We start from the raw sequence: 16,067 nt of genomic DNA, 5'->3' as shown, positions 1-16,067 counted from the left end.
GCTCCATTGTTGTCATATCTCATATAAACAGGTGTTCATGCATGCAAATCACTGACATCTGAACGATTTTCTCTTTGTAAATACAAGTCAAACGTTGCAACCATTTTGGACTCAAGAAGTTTCATTTCTATCATCACACAAATCAAGAAAACATCATCAATTCTTGGAGTAAATTTCTCATTTGGAATATTTAGATATTCACCATCTCATCAGCATTTGATCATTGAAAAAAATGTTGATTAAAAAAAAAAACAGATGATGTTTGGATTACACAATTTGGATTGTTTTAATTCTATTATTTTGATTGTAAAAAGTGACATTTCATGCTGGATTTAACTACTAACCAAAATAGGAGGATCTGGTGTTTTGGGCTTCTGAAAAACGTGGTATTTGGCGAGTGCAACACCAATCCTGTGTGCCGTCTCTGGATTAAGCAGTTGAACTGCCGGCATAATGAACTGTTTGTAGAACTTCTCATTGCCTTCGTACAGAGAAATACAGCTGAAACAAACCGTTCCTCCTGAGACAATGATACCAACATCTCGGACTTGTTTCTGCAAACAGAAAAGGAAAAAGATTATTGTTGATCAATGTCATTGTAAATAATGTTATTGGCAATAAAAATAAATAAAATGAACTTGCAACTAAGATATGAAGGAGAGAAAACAATAAAACCAAAAGTTAAATTGTTGCCAACAAAAAAATCCACAAAATCTGCAAAGATAAGTTTGAAAAGTGTCGTTGCACACTTTAATAAATACAACAAAGAAATTCCACAGTTAATTACAGGAAATAAGTTTTAATTATCATCTATGTTTTTATTATGTTTAGTTGAAATATAAATAAATAATATTTTCTTATTCCCATATTAATATGTGACAAATTCATTTCTCTTGCAACATGTTACACCTCTCTTCAATGTTTATATTAGGCAGGTGGATATTGTTATATGCCGAGCGGGACATTTTTTTTGTTTACATAAGATGGCTAAGTACAATATCTATGTGTGTGTGTGTATATATATATATATATATATATATATATATATATATATATATATATATACACACACACATACATACACATATACACATACATATATATATATACACATATATACACACACACACATACATACACACACATATATGATGATTGCAATGTCTTGTCAGACGAGTGCCATTCCCTCAGATATTTAAAATCCATGAGCCCAAATGCCTGAGGAAGTATCTATACAAATATGATGTTACAGAGTCTTAGCTTTGTACAACAGCTAAGTCTCTCTCTCGGTTCAAAATGTTGAGATCCAGCAACAAGCAAGAGCAAGATAGCCAGCAACAAATTAAACTGCAGACCAGCTTAATGCGGGTAATGGTCTTCCGCTTTATGGTTTTTTAAATCAGAGATTTGCTTCTCCTAGAAAGGTTGCCTTCACCATGGCTTACGGGAGCCCTCTCCACCCCAATACACGTATACACACACACAAATATACACGGTGCTAGTTGGCCGTTGACCCAGAAAAAGAGTTCATTCGCCCTTGATTTCATCAAGTTCTATAGCATACTTGTACTTTGTGTTATTAAACAGTTACTCATAATTCATACCATAATATCTTATAAGCTTTTAAGGATTTCAGTCAATTAAGAGTCAAATAAGAGTTTTGGGATCAAAACCTTAAATACCTTGAACCTTTTAATCAAAGTGTTCTCTTTACCTAGTTCTATTTCCTCATTTCAATGAGTTTTCAACCATAAATTATAAGATGTATTTTTCAAGTTTTCAACCATAAATTATAAGACGTATTTTTCAAGTTTTCAACCATAAATTATAACACGTATTTTTCAAGTTTTCAACCATAAATTATAAGATGTATTTTTCAAGTTTTCAACCATAAATTATAAGACGTATTTTTCAAGTTTTCAACCATAAATTATAAGATGTATTTTTCAAGTTTTCAACCATAAATTATAAGATGTATTTTTCAAGTTTTCAACCATAAATTATAAGATGTATTTTTCAAGTTTTCAACCATAAATTATAAGATGTATTTTTCAAGTTTTCAACCATAAATTATAAGATGTATTTTTCAAGTTTTCAACCATAAATTATAAGATGTATTTTTCAAGTTTTCAACCATAAATTATAAGATGTATTTTTCAAGTTTTCAACCATAAATTATAAGATGTATTTTTCAAGTTTTCAACCATAAATTATAAGATGTATTTTTCAAGTTTTCAACCATAAATTATAAGATGTATTTTTCAAGTTTTCAACCATAAATTATAAGATGTATTTTTCAAGTTTTCAACCATAAATTATAACACGTATTTTTCAAGTTTTCAACCATAAATTATAACACGTATTTTTCAAGTTTTCAACCATAAATTATAAGATGTATTTTTCAAGTTTTCAACCATAAATTATAAGATGCATTTTTCAAGTTTTACACCCTTAAATTATAAGACGTATTTTTCAAGTTTTCAGTTTTATATTCCCAAATTAATCTTGGAAACTTGTGAAACTTTAGATTTTGCAAAATCAAATATATTTTTTATATTTTAATCTCTCAGATTAATGCTCCCTCAATTGCCATCAATGAATAAGAGGTTCTAAAGTTATAGGTAAATGTCAATATGACTGCCCCACCCGCCCCACCCACTCTGAAGAAACTTCTTCCCCCACTCCTTAATCTTGTATTACTATTTTTATTTATTTATTTTTTACCTTCTATAAATAATAAAAATATTCATGTGATAAATGATACAAAGTAAAACATCTTCATTGCTTTTCAATTCAGAATTTTTGAAATGAGGATTGATTATTTGTATTATTTGGATTCTTCAGAATACTGTTCTTCTCATGAGTGTTATTTGCACAACATTTCGGTCCAAGTAGCCTGCATTAATCGATATGTGCCCATATTGAACTAATAGAGCAGATTCTTTTATGAAACTTGTTATGAAAGCAATCGAGCATTTTAATGTGCGTGTGTGACGGGGGGGGGCATTGACATTGATTTATATATTAATGATCTCGTACTTAGAGATAGAAACTGCGATTTTGAAACTCTTAAAGAGAAGAATCATGCTTCAGGGAAAAAACAACCCTCAGAGAATTTTTTTAATTTATTATTTGTAAAAATATTCACGTTAAATCTTACAAAATTGATTCCCCTTTCTTTCCAAGGGCTAAACAAATTTTAAATTTATCACACACACGCTCACACACAAAGAAAAAAAGAAGACAAAAGATTAAATATGGTTTTCCTATCAAACAAGGGTTGACAAAAACTTCACAAAAAATTTAAATCATCCAATAACATGGCTACATTTCAAAAATCTAAAAACTTAACCGCCAATGCGTAACTTAGTGAATGGAAATTGGAACCTAAACTCAGCACAAAAGTATTAACCCCCAATCAGTGGAAGACATTTTGTTATTGTAACTTCAAATTTCACTGAGAATATTTGCGTTGTCAATATTTCGTTTGTTTTTTAATGTATTTTTCATCCATCTGGCCAGTTCTCTAATTAACCCCAGCTCAGACTTCTGATCAATTAACATTGGAGAGGTTTTGGTCAGGTCAACAAAGACAATACAACATCACCAGTATCTTGATGGAAGCAGAAATTTTGCAAATGGGTTACATTAGTTGCTGCAAGGAATAAGAGTATGCATCAACATCTCTGTAAGTGCTCATTTGTTTTTATCAGCGTTTAAAAATAATCATCCTCAAATTTTCAAAGCAACAAATAAAATATCAGATTTAACGTTTATCATGCTCCATTTACAGTGAAAACATTTGTGAAATGTATTCCTTTCAATAAAATTTGTTCCAGACATCACCAGGTGGCTGACCTGACATTTGATATTACATTTCAATCAAATATTTTGGAATTCCTGAAAGTAATAAAATTGTACAAAATATATCAACACTCAACATTTTTCTACAACAAATGCTAAATCAGATTTTTCTACCAAACAAAATGATTAGAAAGAATGAGGAATTTTTAAAAACTTTTGGTCAACATTACCACTGAGTTTACCACTAAGTTTAAAGAATCCGATTAAAACACAAAAAGTGAATTTAAGAAATGTTGAATTAAATTCTGCACAAACAAAACTTTATGCATAGAAACATTAAAAGAGAATTAAATTAAAAATAAACATGTAAACTGTTTTTGACTCCTAGTGGCGGGAGTATGAGACCAATGAATTCGCCAATGTATTTTTGTATTTTGGATTCAATCAGTTCGCCGTTGGCTATGTCACAAGACTGCATTGACTGTTAGTTGCCATCTTTGTTACAGGAAATTACTTCACACTCAATATCGAGACTGCACTCTGTTCAACATGTCTCAACACTTAACAGGTTATGGGCCCAGCTATCGTCTTTTCTTTGACGGTTCGGAATCTAATTTCTGGGGTATCTAAGGATTCAAAAACTGCACAAAGTGATACAATCTCCAACAGAGAATCCTAATGACCCCAGATTTCTCGAAAAGAATGCAACAGTTTTTGCAGAACTGATTCAATGCTTAGACGATAGAAGTCTGTCTCTGATTATAAGAGACGCCCTGGATGACGGACGGAAAGCATTGAACATATTAAGAGAACATTATTTATCAAAATGGAAATCGAAAACTATATCACTATATACAGAATTAACGTCTCTAAAACGTAACGAAGATGAAACTATTACCGACTACATTATAAGGGCAGAAACAACTGTCAATGCCTTAAAACTTTCAGGAGAAATAATAAGCGATAGCTTGTTGATATCAATGACCCTCAGGGGACTTCCAGCCGACTTTAAACCAGATGATCGTGGACAATAATAACTCCAGCAATATTATGAAGTTCAAAAATGCTTCTTGATTAGCCCGATGGGGAGAAATAATCTAAGATACGTTTTGAACTTTATTGATGATTTTTCCGGTTTAATTATAGTTTATTTTCTAAAAAAAAAATCTGACACTATCCTCGCCACTAAGAAATATTTAGTTGATATTGCCCCATACGGCTCGGTAAAATGTATTCGCTCAGACAATGGGACTGAATTCACTAGTAAAGACTTTGAACTTCTATTAATTAATCACTGTATTAAACACGAGAAATCTGCACCGTATTCCCTCTTCCAAAATAGCACGGCTGAAAGAGCATGGCGAACCCTTTTTGAGATGACAAGATGTCTACTTATCGAATCAAAATTAACGCATAGTTTATGGACGTACGCTTTAATGGCAGCAGCATATATCAGAAATAGATCGTTCAATAAGAGACTAGGAAAAATGCAGAATGAAGCGTTTTGCGGTGTAAAACCCAAAATGAACCGAATGCATATATTCGGTTCAGATTGTTTTGCATTTCTAGAAAATACCAGTAAACTAAATACTAAAAGTGAAAAAGGTATTTTCGTAGGTTACGATAAAAACAGTCCAGCATATTTAATCTACTTTCCAGCCCAAAATGCCATAAAAGGGTTAGGTGTAAAATTCAATGATATATTAAATTTAAAAAACGGCGATCCAGTGGATGAAAAACATGGAAGAAATATTATCTAGCATCTTAATTGATCACAATGAAAATATTAATAACGACGATAACTACGGTAGGACTACTGACGAAAATATTAACCAGACACGTCGATACTCAATAAGGGATCGAAAAAGGCCAGACTTCTTACAAATTGAAAAGATACAAGATTATGCAGTGGATTACTCATTGAAAAACGCACCAGAAAGTTATGAGGCGATTAATTCAGAAAATCCGAAAGACTGGAAACAAGCTATGTTATCCGAATTGAAAGCTTTATCTGAAAATAACACATACGAAATAGTGGCAAAACCAACAGATACAAATATAATTTCTTCATGCTGGGTTTTTTCCAAAAGAAAATCACAGCTTCTGGCAGTGAAACTTTTAAAGCAAGATTTGTTGCAAAAGGTTTTTCACAAATTTCTGGAGTAGAATATTTTGCAACATTTTCACCAACAACAAATTTAATGACAAAATTTTATTACAACTTGCCGCTCAATACAATTTAAAAATACATCAAATAAATGTAAAAAAATTTGTAAATTGTCTAGAGCACGACGTTAAATTGCGACCATTTCTATCTTACTAACCAAATTAACCAACTAATACCTAACATAATGTTTCCAGTTTTTGTTAAAAAAAAAAAAAAAAAGTCACTTTTTAAAACCTTTTCTTTGTAAACTTCCTTTTTGTCAAATAATTTTTTGTATCATAAGTGATAGCTTGATATCAATGACCCTCAAGGGACTTCCAGCCGACTTTAAGCCATTTACAACTGTTATAACGCAAAAAGACAAACCCATAAATTTCAGTGAATTTAAAGTGGCATTGCGCAGTTACGAAGAGATTAATTGGATGATCGTAGACAATAATAACTTCAGCAATATTATGAAGTTCAAAAATGCTTCTCGAAAACAGACACCACCAAATTACGTACCTCACCGCAACGTGTTCCCCAAAAGTAATTTTCCCAAGAAAAAGAATAAAATTATCTGCTATAATTGTAGACGACCCAACCACAAAAGTTTCCAATGTCAATATAAATGCTCTAAAATGGACTTTGAGGAAGAACGTACATTTCTATTCACATGTAACTTTGACAATACCACAAACGGTAAAAATCTCCTTGTAGACTGTGCTACTACAGCACACGTTATCACCAAGGAATCTGATTTTATCAATTTTGATGCAAACTTTAATCCACAAAGTCATTTTGTCGAACTTGCCGACGGTAGTCAAATAAATGATATAGTCTTGAAAAGAGGCGATGCTAAAATATCCCTAAAAAATAATAAAGGCGAAATCTGTAACTGTATTCTAGAAAATGCTCTTTTCATACCTACATTTAAGCAAAACATATTTTCCATGCAGGCTGCCATTAAACAAGGCGCGAATATAAAGTTTGGCCAAAACAAGTCAAAATTGATATACCCCAATGGAACTGTATTTGACATTAAAGAAAATGGCCGACTATATTATTTAAAAAGTATGGTTCCCTCAAAAACTGCCAGTCATGACTTGGAAACCTGGCATAAAATTCTAGGACACTGCAATACAGCTAATATTAAAAAAATTACCAAATGTAATCGAAGGCATGTGTAACACTAAAGAGAGGCCACATCAGACCTGTAGGGTTGATGTGACGTTTCTTTTGGTTAAAAGTAGTTTTTTGTTCCCGGACGATGATCGGGTTGAAGGAATAAAAATTATTATTAATTTTTTTTTTGTGAATAAATTCTGAGCTAAGGCTGTTGTTGAGATGGCGGCGGCAAGAGTGCCTTTGTAGCGAGAGGTTAAATCACATTCTAGACTTCAAAAGCGAAAAAGAATGCATAAAATATTTTAGCCAAAATACACAGGCGTTTGATCTACAAGGGCCGAAATCATAGTTGTACAGGAGCCGGAGGGGTGGGGATTTCACACCCGCAATTGGCAAAACTATGAGCCAAGTTGACCTGTGAGTTTGACAATTGAAAAGTCGGGTTGTTTTTGATCTGAGAGAAACACACGCAGTGACTCGGCATTATGTTTAGAACAAAGAATAGGAAAAAAAATGAACTGTCCGAAATTTCAAAACAATAATATAACGTATCGAGAATTGTCATTTGGTGAATCAGGTCGAACAAAAATTGAAGTTATGAAATATTTTTTCTCGGATGGGAAAATGTGTTGTCCGATAAGTTCAAAGCGACAAATGCATTCTTGGTTTTTTGACGTAAACAAAATGTCTGATATAATGGAATGGCCGACAACCAGAACTTAATTCAAAGATAAACTAAAATTCCTTTGAATTATCAAAGCGAAAAATGAGATCAATAGATAATTTTAAAACAAATAAAATCGCGTGATTTACTTTAAGTCAAAGGAAAAATAATTTTCCTGGATATGGAAAAATTCCATTAGTAAGCCAGGGAGGAGTTAAATAATACAACGTGTAAGTTGGGCGTTAATTAAAGGAGGAGTCAGTCCAATTTTGGAAATGGACCAATGAAAAAGGGCCCTGTCGAAGTATAATCAACCAATGAGAAAAGGCCCCGTCGAATTATAATCAAGCAATTTGATTGGTCGATGACGAACATGGGTGTCGTCATCATTCCATAATTGTATTATAAAAGAAATGAAAAATCAGAGATTAAGTAGTAAGAAGAGTAAGAAGAGAGAGTCCGGAATCAGAGTCAAAGAGAGCTAAGTCTCGGTAGAATCACCTCCTCTCTCTCCCCCTCGCTTGTTGCCTGATAACTCAACGCTTATAACGTGTCGATCACTTAATGAGAATTACGCAAAGTCCGCGATACCGACCAGGTATTTCAACAACAGAAGCTCAGTTGTAGAACTAACTGCTTGCTTGAATTAATTGTCAACTATATGTATATGCTGTAAATACTTCTTTTATGAATTTCCGAAATATATATTATATTAACCAACCTCCGGAGTTTTGTTGCTGATGTGCGTTGATCCCTATATGTGGATATTTCTTTATTTGCCATTTGTGACACCGTATCCGTCAACGAACACCCAGAATAACTAGACGATCCACGGAGAACAGGCCTTGACGACCGAGCATCCGAGAAGAATCCCCACCGCCTTAACGAAGAACTCACTGGGTGACGCGACGTACTAACGGTTTGCAGACCTGGTTGCCCAGTCGACATATCATAACTGTACCGACCAGGGTGCAGATCATAACTGGGCCGCGATCAGGGGTCAAGGACATGTAAGACCACGTTGCAAGGTCACATCTGGTGACCGCGACCAGGATTTGGACCCTGAAAGGCTTCTACGGCACATCAACCGGGAGGAAAAACTCAGAAGAAAAACCACGGCACAACGTTTTTGAAGGAAATCATAAACTACAGCGCAGCGTTATTGAATTGAAGGAGAAAACCAACCAGCCACCAAAAACTGAAATGGCTGCTTGCATTGAAGAACCAATCGACAACAAACACTACCACGGCACAACGTCATTGAAGAGACCAACCAACAACAAGGAACTACGACACAACGTCATTGAAGAGACCAACCAACAACAAGGAACTACGACAAAACGTCATTGAAGAGACCAACCAACAACAAGAAACTACGACAACGCGTCATTTGGAAGTTAAAGAAGAAAAAGAAATCACAAACTGAACAGTATAGACTTTTTTCTTGCGCTCTGTGAGTGAGCGTGCAACCCCAAACTACGGGAACTCGACTCTCGGAACCTGAAGCGAAGCGGGATATAGGTGAGACCCTCTTATTTTTTTTGTGATTTTTTGACTTGGGTATTTTGTTTTCCGCAGTGGTTTGGGGGCGCCTGGAGGCATTAATTTTAAAAACAAAGAATGTCTGAAACGGGCGAGAGGAAGAGTGAGGCTTTAGGGGGAGTAGAGAGGGTGGCAACGGAGACTAGGGCGGAGTCGCTGGAAACATCCGCGACGGAGTGGTTAGATAGAATCCAGGAGCGGATAGATAGCACCTGGTTGACGGAGGAAGAGAGGCCAGGGTCTCCAAGGGTGACGGAGAATTTCCGGGCTTTGCTGGGAAACCTACGGATTCGTCCCTTCAGAGGACATCCGGGGAACCTGGCCAAATGGCTGCAGTCTATACATAAAAAGCGGCTTGTATATGGCTTGCAGGATGCAGAGACTGTTCTGCTGGCCTATGAGGTGGCCGAAGGGCCAGTCTCGAGATTTATAGGGCGGAGGATGTCTGAAAATGCCGCCCTTACCTGGCCCGTACTCCGTCGTCAACTGGAGAACGAGTACTCCAGTGAAAGAACGCCCATCGAGGCGATGAGGGAGTTGCTCAGACTCAGACAGAAGGCGGATGAGGAGATGGTAGAACTGGCCGAGAGGGTGTTGAGGTTATCAATGAGGGCGTTTCCGGAAAGCACGGTGAGGGAAAGCCGAGCCATACAGGCCATGCTGCCCGATGTGTTCGGGGAGGCCATTAGTGACGGGGACGTGAGGGCAGATGTCCTTAAAGGGAATCCTCTCAAGTTGGAGCATGCCCGGGACTTGGCCCAATCAAGTGAGAGGGTGTGGACTAGAGTTCGCGCCACCCTGTCCAGAGAGTCAGGCGCGCAGGGCTCACCTCAGAGGAAGGGGCTCTCACCCAGGCGGGTCCGCCAGACCCCACCTCAGCTCAAACCGGAATCAAAGGAAAATTGGGAAATAGGAGCCAGGCCCAAACCGGAGGCCTGGAGATCCCGACCGGTGCGCTATCAACCGACTCCCGGAAGAGGTGAGCTAGTATGCTACCATTGCCACTCTAGGGGGCATCGAGCGAGGGAATGTCCAGCTAGGTGGGGGGCGCCGCCAGGGGCGGCGGAAAATAGAAATGCGAGATTCAAGGCCGCTAGGATAGGGAACTCATCCGCGACAAGGACGAATCAGGCGGAAAACGCAAAAGGGGTCGCTGAAAGAATAAAAGGGCAGGCGACCTCCGTGAGAACAAGACCCTTTGGGTGTTGGAAGTGTGGCACTGCTGGTCATGTGGCCCGGAGTTGCCCGAAGCGGAGATGTTGGAGATGCGGACAGGCGGGCCACTTTAAAAGAGGGTGCCCCAATGGTGGGGTAGCCCATACGAGAAACAAGAAAGGCAGGTCGGAACGTGGGCGGTCGACTAGGGTGCAGACTATGATAAAAACAGGACAAAGACCGGGACCGCAGCTTTCGCACCCGACCTCCCCACACTACGGGTGGCAGGACCGGAAAAGGGTCAGGGTTCGCCATCTGTGGAAAGAAGTTGGTGACCTCACCTGTGAGATGCTGATTGGGGGTCTGAAGGTGTTGGCCCTGGTGGACATAGGCGCCTTTGTGTCCCTAATCAGCTTGGGGGCGTATCGACGGCTGATGGGCAGGCGCCCTCTGCATCCCGTCGACCTGCAGCTAACCCAAGCGGATAAAAAGAAATTGCGCTTGGAAGGAATGACCACCCTCCCATACAAGTTGGGACCGAGTCGGGGTCACCTAAAGGTATACGTGGCCCCTGACCTGTGTGGAGATCTGATCTTGGGGGAAGACTGGTTGGAACAGCAGGGGGCGACGATAAGTTTCGACCTGCCAACTCTGTGGGTCAGAGAGGTGAAGATTCCCTTGGGAGGAATTGACCTCCCAGAGGCTCTTCCTGTTGTCCTCCAGGAAGATGTAGTGATACCACCCCGGACGGTAGTGGCCAGTAAGGGGTGGATCAATAAGGAGGGACGAAAAAGGGGCGAATGTTATCAGATAGGCCCCCTTTCCGGAGAAGATGAAGTTGGTCCTGAGGTGGTGGTCAATGAGGCCGTGGTAGGCAATAACCGGGGTATAGTCCTCCTGCTGACCAACCAGGCTAACAAGACAGTAAGGATGAACGGCCTGGAAGGGGAAATGGGGATAGACGGATTGACGTCTGACCCCCTGGACACCCCGGTTCAAGATGAAGGCGTAGAAGACCAACCCAGCAGATCGGCGGCGCCAAAGGAGGCTGGCCGGCCGAAGTCGCCCACAGATGAGTTGCCCCTGAAGGAGAGACTAAGGGGAGCAACCGCCAAGAGAAGGGCTAGGTTGGGTGAAGTAAACCCCTAAGGATGAGGGGGTGCCCCTTGGCTAGCGGTGCAACTGCGAGGAAGGCAATCGGCATCGAGGGTTGTTCGGGGTTGGACCGTCTACGTTTGTCGGTGAGGCAGCGTGGCTGGGCAAGGGCCCTGTCTGGCTAGGTCGCTGCCGATGGATGGGGCGTTCCGGCGCCGGACTCCGTGATGTTCGGGCATCTGTGTGAGACGGAGCTTCCTCAAAGACGTATCACGAAGCCAGTGTCGGGAAGGGAGTTGGGGGCGAAGGGAAGTTTCGACCCGCCAACTCTGTGAGCACGAGTATCGGTCGCTTAGTTAAATGCTAGTTGTCTGGAATACGCATTAGTGGAAAGGAAAATCTAACAGGGATCGCATGTTAGGAAGAAGATAAGCACCCTTAACGTTTCAGAAGAAAAGCACAAGAAGGAAGAATTCTTCAGAATGTTTTCTCGTTAATTCGAAGGACGCCAACGGTAGTGGTGTGCACGGGCGGAGGCAACATTCTGTAACAGTCAAAATAATTGACTGAAGGATCTAACAATTGTAGGCAGACATGCCTGAAGGTCTCAGTCACAACAGGTAACTAGAGAAGAAGTGAACTCGGAGGTCGATAGAGTGGGCGATAATACCTATGACAGGTAGGGCCCTGAGAACTCTGGTGGTGTGGTCGCTTAGGGAAAATGTCGAAAGTATCCGACAAAGATTGAGAGCCGTGGAAAACGGACAGAAGATATTAGCCTATGTAAATGGAGCGGTCTCTCCATACTCAAAATGAACTTCGAGTGACACTTGTCACCCTTATCCAAACAGTTTTTGAACTCCTGAAAGAAGGAAGTGAATACAATTCGGCAGAAAAGCCGGGAGGTCTCAGTCAAGAATGGTTGACTGGAGAATAAATAGACTTGGAGGTCGACATAGACGGGCGGTAATATCTATCATAGGTAGGGCCCGGGGAGCTCTGTTTGGTGTGGTTGCTGAGGAAAATGTCAAAAGTATCCGACAAAGATTGAGAGTCGTGGAAAACGGACAGAAGATATTAGCCTATGTAAATGGAGCGGTCTCTCCATACTTAATATGAAAATAGAGCAACACTTAAGCACCCTTATTGGGCGTTTTGCACACCTGCAGGAGGAAGTGTTAAAAATTCGGCAGAGAAGCCGGGAGGTATATCAGTCATAAAGGCTGACTATACAATCTAAGGGGACACAGGGTGTGCCCCTTCCCAAAATGCCACGGATGGGCATGCGCATTCTAGGGTTGAATGCCGCAAACATCCTCAAGTGATTGAAGTCTGTTGTCTGACGGTCCGCAGTGCATGATTTGAACCCTACGAACCACGAACCAAAAGAGAAAGATTACGAGATTAGCCCTATAGGGGTTAGAGCTGAGGTAACTCCGAAAATAGTCGAAAAGGGACAGTTAAGACTAGAGTAGTCTATCGGAATCGCCTGGTTATGATTAGACAGCTTACAACGTCAGTTGGACCACATAATTAAGCAGGAGTCAACGAGCGACCCTCCTAACTTGGTGATGGTAGGGGTCTGACGGGTGGAATAGGGGTTATAGCAGAGCTATTAGTGGTGGTGATGTGTTATTTGAAGAAGTGGATGTATGGAATTGAGTGTTCGAAATGCCTCTTGGCGACCCATGGCCCTGAGGGAGCAGCCCTGGTCAGGAATCACAAAGGGTTCGCATTAGACAAGCGACGAGGAAACCGCCCCAAATCCACCCCTACGACAAGAAGCTGAACCTACAGAATATTTTTAAACACTATTAAGTGATGTCAATGTAGGACTAATTGCATGCTTAATGTTCCAAAACGAAGAAAAAAAAAAAGAGACACTTTTCATTATTACCGATTTTGTTACACAAACTTTGTGCTTATGAAACCACCACTACGAACTGTTATTGAACACTCTGAGTTAAGGCAGTAGCCATTTATATGAACTTTCAACTTCTGCATGACATTTATTTTTATTTGTTTTGCATGTAATTCAGCAAATTCTCGCTTTCAGAGTAGGCCAGAATTGTGTTATGAGATGAGAGAATCTCTTTGAGTGTTAACGGACATGGGGCACCGTTATCCTGTGGAGAGTGTCGCCCCATGGGGGGGCGAATGTAACACTAAAGAGAGGCCACATCAGACCTGTAGGGTTGATGTGACGTTTCTTTTGGTTAAAAGTAGTTTTTTGTTCCCGGACGATGATCGGGTTGAAGGAATAAAAATTATTATTAATTTTTTTTGTGAATAAATTCTGAGCTAAGTCTGTTGTTGAGATGGCGGCGGCAAGAGTGCCTTTGTAGCGAGAGGTTAAATCACATTCTAGACTTCAAAAGCGAAAAAGAATGCATAAAATATTTTAGCCAAAATACACAGGCGTTTGATCTACAAGGGCCGAAATCATAGTTGTACAGGAGCCGAAGGGGTGGGGATTTCACACCCGCAATTGGCAAAACTATGAGCCAAGTTGACCTGTGAGTTTGACAATTGAAAAGTCGGGTTGTTTTTGATCTGAGAGAAACACACGCAGTGACTTGGCATTATGTTTAGAACAAAGAATAGGAAAAAAAATGAATTGTCCGAAATTTCAAAACAATAATATAACGTATCGAGAATTGTCATTTGGTGAATCAGGTTGAACGAAAATTGAAGTTATGAAATATTTTTGCTCGGATGGGAAAATGTGTTGTCCGATAAGTTCAAAGCGACAAATGCATTCTTGGTCTTTTGACGTAAACAAAATGTCTGATATAATGGAATGGCCGACAACCAGAACTTAATTCAAAGATAAACTAAAATTCCTTTGAATTATCAAAGCGAAAAATGAGATCAATAGATAATTTTAAAACAAATAAAATCGCGTGATTTGCTTTAAGTCAAAGGAAAAATAATTTTCCTAGATATGGAAAAAAATTCCATTAGTAAGCCAGGGAGGAGTTAATTAATATAACGTGTAAGTTGGGCGTTAATTAAAGGAGGAGTCAGTCCAATTTTGGAAATAGACCAATGAAAAAGGGCCCTGTCGAAGTATAATCAACCAATGAGAAAAGGCCCCGTCAAATTATAATCAAGCAATTTGATTGGTCGATGACGAACATGGGTGTCGTCATCATTCCATAATTGTATTATAAAAGAAATGAAAAATCAGAGATTAAGTAGTAAGAAGAGTAAGAAGAAGAGAGAGTCCGGAATCAGAGTATTTTGATTATTATAGAGCTAATTCACTATTGTTTATTACATATAGGAGTGATTTCAAAAGTAAAAAAAATATGCCTTGGGTAATATCAGCTAGAATCAAAACCAAAACGTTTACCGACCAGCCTTAATTGCTATCCAAATTTTTTATCTGTCAGACGGATAAGAAATAGGTAAAAAAAAAAGAGTCAAATTTAACATAAACGTGTATATATTTGTGCATGTGTACAAGAACATTTTAGTTCCACTTACGACTGCCAAGTTCCAATTTTTTTCCATTTTTTGACCTCTTAGCACCAATTTTTACTAACTAAAGAATAGTGCAATAAAGAATGATCCACAAAAAAAAAACACAATCATTTGGCTCACCTTGTGCAACTCTGTGATCTTGCATCTCAGAGGAGATACAGTTAGAACAAAATGGCGATAAACACACACAGATAGTGAGTTTTATTATATTAAATTTCTATAAAGTATGTTAATCGATTTGTATATATAGGATTCTATTTTACTAAATATGTACGCCCAAAATTATTTCCGATCATTGTATGACTGACTGCTCCTGCTGTTTGTCATATAGAAACAATGTGTAAAGTTGCTTGAATCAGCCGGAGCCAAATCGGACAATTTAGTTGTGCCAGATTTTGATCATACATAAGGGGGTTTACTAAAATCGTAGGACTAAACTGTACGATTATTTCCTCCTGCTGCTGATTTGCTATTAAAGTAACTTTTACACAGACAAGTTACTGGGTTTGTTAGCGCAAAATACTGTAAAAATCTGTTGTGATATTAAAATAAACATTAAAATGAATTTACTTACAAATTTCAATCGAGAGGTTATTTTTGGCAAATATAGTTTTAGATTCATATAAAAAGTATTTACAATTTTTTTATAAATATTATTTTTTTCAATTCTGTGTGCCATTTTTTTCCATTTTTTTTCATTAAAAATTCTTGTAAACAAAAAAAGTTTATTTTTTAGATTAGTCGTGCCTTGGTTTTACTAATTATGCACAACTAAGAATTAAAAACGATTTTATATAGTTTAATTAAAGCCAGAGACAATTATTTTGCACGTTGTATTGAAAAAAAATAATTATCTCAGTTGTTAAGGATTTAATTAGTCAAAGCAACTTCACCATGGGTGATTTACTCAGTTCGTCAGTGCAATGAAACGAATTTACTCAAGTTTTGATCAAGGTTATTCTTGGCAAATATCTTTTTAACTAAAGATATTTGCAAAAAATAACCTATTCTTTCTTTAAAATATTCTCTTAAGTCAGAAAGTAAACA

At 38.4% G+C, this 16,067-nt stretch overlaps 1 protein-coding gene across 2 annotated transcripts in view; it reads right to left on the bottom strand.

Moving 5' to 3' along the window:
- Positions 1-16,067, bottom strand: part of LOC145277850 (dihydroorotate dehydrogenase (quinone), mitochondrial-like) — a 90,400-nt gene that overhangs the window by 45,427 nt on the left and 28,906 nt on the right. For both annotated transcript variants that reach the window (XM_080129794.1, XM_080129795.1), the window contains exon 2: positions 345-554. In XM_080129794.1, coding sequence (XP_079985920.1) covers positions 345-554 — 210 coding nt within the window. The remainder of the gene's footprint in view (positions 1-344; positions 555-16,067) is intronic.

This window comes from Euprymna scolopes, chromosome 6 (genome assembly GCF_053919585.1).
Source record: "Euprymna scolopes isolate OS-2025 chromosome 6, ASM5391958v1, whole genome shotgun sequence".
NCBI lineage: Eukaryota > Metazoa > Mollusca > Cephalopoda > Sepiida > Sepiolidae > Euprymna > Euprymna scolopes.
This window is presented reverse-complemented; position numbering and strand designations above follow the sequence as displayed.